Source organism: Muscardinus avellanarius (genome assembly GCF_963383645.1).
Source record: "Muscardinus avellanarius genome assembly, chromosome: 4".
NCBI lineage: Eukaryota > Metazoa > Chordata > Mammalia > Rodentia > Gliridae > Muscardinus > Muscardinus avellanarius.
This window is the reverse complement of record NC_137789.1, coordinates 116798782-116805559: the sequence shown is the minus strand read 5'-3', so window position 1 is coordinate 116805559 and position 6778 is coordinate 116798782. Positions and strand designations below refer to the sequence as shown.

At 40.6% G+C, this 6778-nt stretch overlaps 1 protein-coding gene across 1 annotated transcript in view; it reads right to left on the bottom strand.

Moving 5' to 3' along the window:
• Positions 1 to 5849: 5849 nt before the first annotated feature.
• Positions 5850 to 6778, bottom strand: part of TET1 (tet methylcytosine dioxygenase 1) — a gene marked incomplete at both ends in the record, with an annotated part of 121136 nt that continues 120207 nt past the window's right edge. The window contains 1 exon segment of the mRNA XM_080695159.1: positions 5850 to 6778. Coding sequence (XP_080551285.1) covers positions 5850 to 6778 — 929 coding nt within the window.

The window sequence follows — 6778 nt, the reverse complement described above, 5'->3', positions numbered from 1 at the left end:
TATCTCAGAAACAAAAGAAAACAAAACAAAAAGAAAACAAGAAAGCCTTTAGAGGAAGGAATGGTATTTAATTGGGTACCCAAACAGAAACAAGGATTAAAACATTTTATCAGTGGTGCCTAATTGAGAGGCTGAGGCAGGAAGATCACTTAAGCCCAATAACTACAGACCTATTTGGAGGATGAGACTGGAGGATCACAGGTTCAAGAACAGCCTCATCACTGTAGAAAGACTCTCAACAGCCAGACTCAAAAATACAAAGGAGCCAGGCGTGGTGGCACAGCATTTGGGAGGCTGAGACGGGAGGATTGCGGATAGTCTCAACTACTTCTTAGGCTGTCAGCAAATTAGCAAAACCGTGTTTCCAAATAAAACATAGAAATAGGTCGGGGGTGTAGCCCAGAAGGCCCCCGGCTTCCATCCTCAGGACCCCCCCCCCCAACACACAACAAAAAAATAAAAAGGGATAGAAGTATAGCTCAGAGGTAGAAGGCCTTTGGGTTCAACCCCCAGCACCACAAAAAATGAAAGGCAGAGAATATCTGTAAAGATCAATGAAAAGGATACAATGATGTCCTGCGTAAAAGACAGAGCTACCACCTCAGAAATGAGCACAGGAACGCCACAGCTACTTTATACAAGTAAAGCAAAACACGCCCGTGAATCTTAACACATTCTAAGTAAATAGAGTCAACTTCTATAGAGGACATACTGAGAAGCCATGGATGACATCATTTTCTAATGCTATTAGAAGAAAGTTGAACCCATATGAATCACAATTTGATTTAGATAAATCCAGAAATCCAGATTCCTTTAGTAATCTGGCCCTGAAGACAGCACCAGGTCAGGTATGACGTACAGACTGGTGTCTAAACTGACTACAGCCAGTTAAGGAGCTACACACAATAAAACTGTATTCCATCTCACATATAGAAAGACACATCAATGTCAACTGCTGGGGCTTTCAGCCGTAAGTGGCGAGGAGGGCTGTACGACCACATCGATATAGTATATACAATGAAAATATACTTCCCTCAATGATTCCAATTATTGAATCTTTTATAACACCTTTGATGAGCCTAAAACTACATCCTAAGGAAGGGGTAGTCCTGTAATGTACAAGCAATTGCTACTTGCTTATCGAAATGGCGGAGTACTGCCACATTTTGTAGAACTGAGTTCGCAGGGCAGGTTCCTAGGTAAAAGTCAGCTCATTTCCCATGCAAAGCCCGTGAAAACCTGCAGGCAGGGGAATCTTGACCCAATTTTACTGTTAACTCTCCCTGAAGCTCTCAGGGGAGAAAAAAAATGTCATTTTATCTTCAACTTGTACCAAAATAAGGCTATTCTGAAGTGATGACATAGCTTCTTGAGCCGGGCGTGGTGGCGCACGCTTGTCATCTCGGCATTTACGAGGTTGAGACCGGAGGATCGCAAAGGTTCACAGCCAGCCTCAGCTACTTAGGCCCTTTGCAACTCAGTGAGATCCTGTTTCAAAATAAAGAATAAAAAAATAGGCCTGGGGGTAACGCTTGGAGGTAGAATGCCCCTGGGTTCCATCCCCAGTACCGCAGAAAACAACAAAAAAAACCTTCTTGGGTGACAAAATTATTTTGTATAGTTCTCCTGAACAAAGCAGCCTGCACTGGTTTATACTCTTATTTTTTTACTGTACTAGGGCTTTAGCCCAGGTCTCTACCTCTGAGTTACACCTTCCTCCAGAACTTTTTAAAAATTCTTTATTTTATTAAAACAATTTTTTTTTTTTTTTTTTTTTTGTGGTACTGGGGTCCCTGGAAGCCCTTCTAACTCCGGGCTACACTCCCAGACCTATTCTTATTTTTTAGTTTTGGAAACAGGGTCTCTTAAGCCAGCATGGCTGGCTTCAAACCTGCGCGATCCTCCTCCTGTCTCCGCCTCCCAAGCGCGGGGATTACAAGCGTGTGCCAACACGCCCAGCTAAAATTCTTTATTTTAAAACAGGATCTCATTAAGTTGTGGAGGGCCTCATATATAGCTGAGGCTGGCCTCAAACCTGTGATCCTCCTGTCTCAGCCTCTCAAGTACTGGGATTACAGGCATGCGCCATATGAACGGACATTGACGTCTGTTCTCTGGGCCCCAAAGATTGACTTCTTTTTATATACCAGGGGCCTTTTACCTCCAAGGTACACCCCAGCATATAATTCCTCCCCCATTGAAAACAAGGTCTAAGTTGCTGAGGTCCTTGCTGATACTGTCCTTGATCCTGTGATTTTCATGTCTCAGCATCCCAAGTACTGGGATTACAGATGTGTGTCACCATACCTGGCAAACTTTATGACTTCTAAGGTGACTTTCACCTCCCTGTAAGAGAGAGGCTACTACTTTGTTAACTTATTTCATAATTCTCATGTCATCAGCTTCTATGAAAGATGAAAGCCCATTCTTATATTAAATTCAATTTCCATGCATTGAAGAGTGAAATTGAAGGTAATTATATATTAGAGGTGCATACACCTGATTTACTTGGCACATTCAAATGAACTGCTGTGCCCACTATTGGTAGAAGTTTCATGCAATATCATAAAATTTGTCCCAGATAAAAAGTCTGTAATTTTTGTCTTAAAAGGAGTATTTTCGGGTTATTTTCATACATGCTAATATGAAATGATCATAAATAGGAATCCACTGGAGTATTAACATTAGAAACAGCTTATTTCATATGAATTAAGTCTGTAGCTCATTTACATAAGGGTATGCAATCAATTAAGTATGTACCGGGGTTATATTTTAAGTAAATTGCTTATGGATCTCACCCAGTGAAATGAAACTGTTTCATCCACATGCTTGAATGATGATGTTGGAAAGTTAGTTAGCAGGTAAACGTTACGAAAATTTACCTACAGCTATACATTTTCTGATAGCCTCAATTAGGGAGTGAATTGATCAGAAATAAAATGTAGGTGGATGCCGGCAAGGAGGAAAAAAAATCCAGTTAAATGAATAGCCATTAAAATGGAATTTCGAGGGGGCAGTATATCTGGTCAGATTCTAAAATAAGTAGGATTTATTCTGTCATTATAGCTGGTAAATTTATAACATAAGCTGGGGATAATGTGGGGGTCATGTATGAAGGAATTCAATGACCATACCATGAGCAAACATTTAAAATCCAATTTGAGTGCAATAAAGAAGTAAAAAGCAATCATTTCGGCAAAACATAAAGGTACAGAAATAATGTTAGATGACCAGTTTTATGATTGGAAGTATCACATTAAACCAATTTATTTTTGATTCACGAGAAAGAGCATTCTAGAGCAGTGTAGCCAGCATACAGTCACAATGCTGTAGAACATTGAATACGCGTAAGCTTTTTAGAAATCAGAAGGCAGAGAATGCGTCAGTAAATTGTTAAAACTTAGAAAAAGAGTTCAACAAAGTAAGAACGGAGTGTGGTTCCCACAGTGGGGTGACTGGTTGAGGCAGTCCACTCGTGATGTTAATTACAAGCACGGAATGAAAACGATTTAGTCGAAACTGGAAATTTTCCTGGATTTGTTTTGGTTAAACTGCTAAGAACTAGGTTCACAGATCCCCAGAGTCCCAGGAACCAACACTGGCATTAGAAATTTAAATTCTTCAGCGACAAAGTTGGAAAACAAGTCGATGCGAATTCCTGCAGAGATACTACCGTGGAATATTTTAAAAGTAATTGCTTTAAAAACTTTTGCAAAGCGATTTTTTAGAACTTTAATGTTTCAAGTTTATTATGTCTGAGGTGGTGATATGAAGAAAAACAAAAGGGATACTCAAATTTTGCAGGCACTCAGTAAGTGAGCAGTTGTGTTGAAGGATAAAGGATCATGAAATTTTATCCACTCTATCTGGTAAAGAAACAATTTATAGTGGGAGCTAAGAACTAAAATCTAAACTGTAATTACAAGGGTGTATTCCTGATAGTCTAATACTAGCAACTACCTCACTGAAGCAGGGGAAGCAATAAACGCTCACTTCTATGCTTAAATGTTTATGAAACCTTAGGCTCAAAAAAAAAAAAAAAAACAGGGTTTTAAACGGAAATCTAAGGCACACAAAACACGAAAACCAGTCAATGAATTACCCTATTTTACATATTCAAGCAGATATCTACTTGTACAAGATGGTCAATCAATGAACATTGTTATTTACAATCCCTTCAGATTCCTGTTCTTTGACTAGTCAAAAGCTTTAAACTGATACTTTGCACCATATATTATTTTAATAAGTTACAATGATTTTTTTTTTCTTTAGAGAGCTTGCTGGAACTGTTTGCTTTTGCACCAAAAGTATGAGTTAGCAGTTGTGGGCTTCCTATGGCATTTCCCAGGGAGAAGCACCATGCTTAGGTTTTCTATACTCCCAAAGAACCGACACTTTGAGTGTTATAGCACCTCTGCATTTGAAGAGAATCAAGTATTTTGTTGAAGGTTCTCTTTGTTCTTAATAGCTTGTTTGGGTAATCCTTATTGTTTTGCTACAAAAGTGAATCAAAGTATTGGGGGGGGGGGAAATAAAGGCATCATTAAAATAAATGGAATGCCTATTTTTCTTGTTACCTAGAGCGCAGGTAATTATTAGAGAACAAGAGTTACCATTTTCCCAAATCCAATCTGCTAAGAGAAATGAATGGATTAGCTCTTAATAGACAAAACCATGTTGACAATACCATTCCTACAGATTGGGGCCAGGGAACATTGGATTACAATAGAGAATTTGTTTTCAAAAGATTTATACGGAATTTTTTTCCCCTTCAAATTCTCTATCAGAATGGATTTCAGAACAAAGCAACCGGGGCTGGGCAGAGTCCTGTCTACTTAATTTTTGTACTGTATCACCTTGAAACACTAGAAGCATTTGACTCTTCTGAATTCCACTTCCCTTTGGAAACATCTTTTATGGTTTATATTGAAAATGCTGGGATCAAAGTAATTTGAGACTACTGTAGCTCAATAAATCAGAAGAGAATGCTTTTTAATTAAAAAAAAGTTAATGTTGGTGATATGCTTCCTAATTCCAATTGTAGCGATTAACTATTTTAAATATGTAGCTAAGATGTAACATGAAAGGACACATGAAAAGAACAAAAATATACATGATTCAAATATATACTGCAGTTAAGATGGAACTCTACACAGCAAGAATAAATGATTTCTTTTGTATGCAAATATGCACAAATAATAGATAATAGGATTCTTATACTATACTATTTCAAGTTACTTTTAAAAATAGAAAGTGCTTTTAAAATATCTATTTACAATTTATGAACAGCCTCCAACCATTACGAATAATGAGCTATTTTATACAGGAGAAATATTTTAAGAGAGAAAGCCTTTCATTGGTTTATTTCAAAGGAATATGCCGATTTTCTAGCAATGATTGGAAGATGTTGGAACAATGGCACCATGAAATAAGAATTCAGCTTATTTTTAACTGTGTCAATGTGGTTAAGCACCAGGAGCTGTGTAGAGTTAACACTGTGTCTTGATTTTACATCAGAGAACATGAACCTGTTAAAATCCTCTAAAAATGACTGTTTCGTAGTAAACAGACTTAATTTAAAGCACCAAACTGAGTGATTCTATCGAGGTTAACACCTAGCCAAAACGTTGCTTTTATGTATTTAAAACTATAAAACGTTGTATTTTTGCTGAAAATGTGCACCTTCTACCAATTGTCGAAAGATAGTCACAGTTAAGTACCCACCCCGTTTTGAAAATGTTTACCTCCGACTTGAAATGGGTGAGATGAAGATGGAATAAACGACAACATGACTTTCTTTGAGCAGCACCTTGAGAACATACCGCACTAGCCAAGGCAGGGGAGGCGCCTCACACCCAGTGGTTGTAGGGCCCCGCCACGTGGGTGAGCGCGTAAGGGGACACGGTGACGACGTTGTCGTGGGTCAAAGTTAATGCTTTATGGGAAGGAATTTGGAACAACTCATTTAATTCGGGAGACGGTTCGTGAGCTGCCTGGTCTTTCTGCTCGGAGGCCTTTAATTTCTTATTCTTAGCTTCTTTGGCCTCGAACTTGATCTTGTTGAGTTCAAAACCGTGCTGGGGCTTGTTCAGGTTTTTGTGCTGATAGAACACCAGGGAGAGGCGGGTCGGGTGGTTGCGGTCGGGGTTGGCCACGGGGGTCGTGGCATGAAGCTCTCGCCGGGCACACTCGATCAGAACCGAGCCGTGAGTGGGCGCTATGGCCACTCCGCCTATGTTGGGGTCCAGGAAGATGTGCTCGTTGTCTGACCAGTACTCGTCAATGTGGGGCATCTTTTCCTCGGCAGGTGACAGGTCGTCTGATAGGGGATCGTCGGATAAAGGCTCCTCTGCTTCGGAGAGCTGCTCTTCTTCGGGCTGGCAGGAGGCGGGCTCGTGGAGAGGGGGGCATGGCTGCTGGCTGGGCTGGCTGGAAGGGAGCTGCTCGGATGGGCCAGTGGGCGGCTCAGAATAAACAGCAGACTCTGTCCTGGGAGGAGACGGGGTGCGCAGGGGCGCCATTGCAGAGCCTTCCCCCGGAGCTGCACCAGCAGCGCCGTGTCTTCCAGAGGGCGTTGTGCAGTGGGACACGCTACTTCTTTCGGGAAGCCCGTAGGAGGCTATTTTATTGTGACTATACGCGGCTGTTGGTGTGGAAGAAGTCTTCGGGGACCAGAAGACGGGAGACACGTTCGACTCTTTCACTGCGTGAGGAATGGAAGGGATGGATGAATAGCTTTTAGTGTTCTCTGAACCTTTCAATACAAAATGGGGTTTGA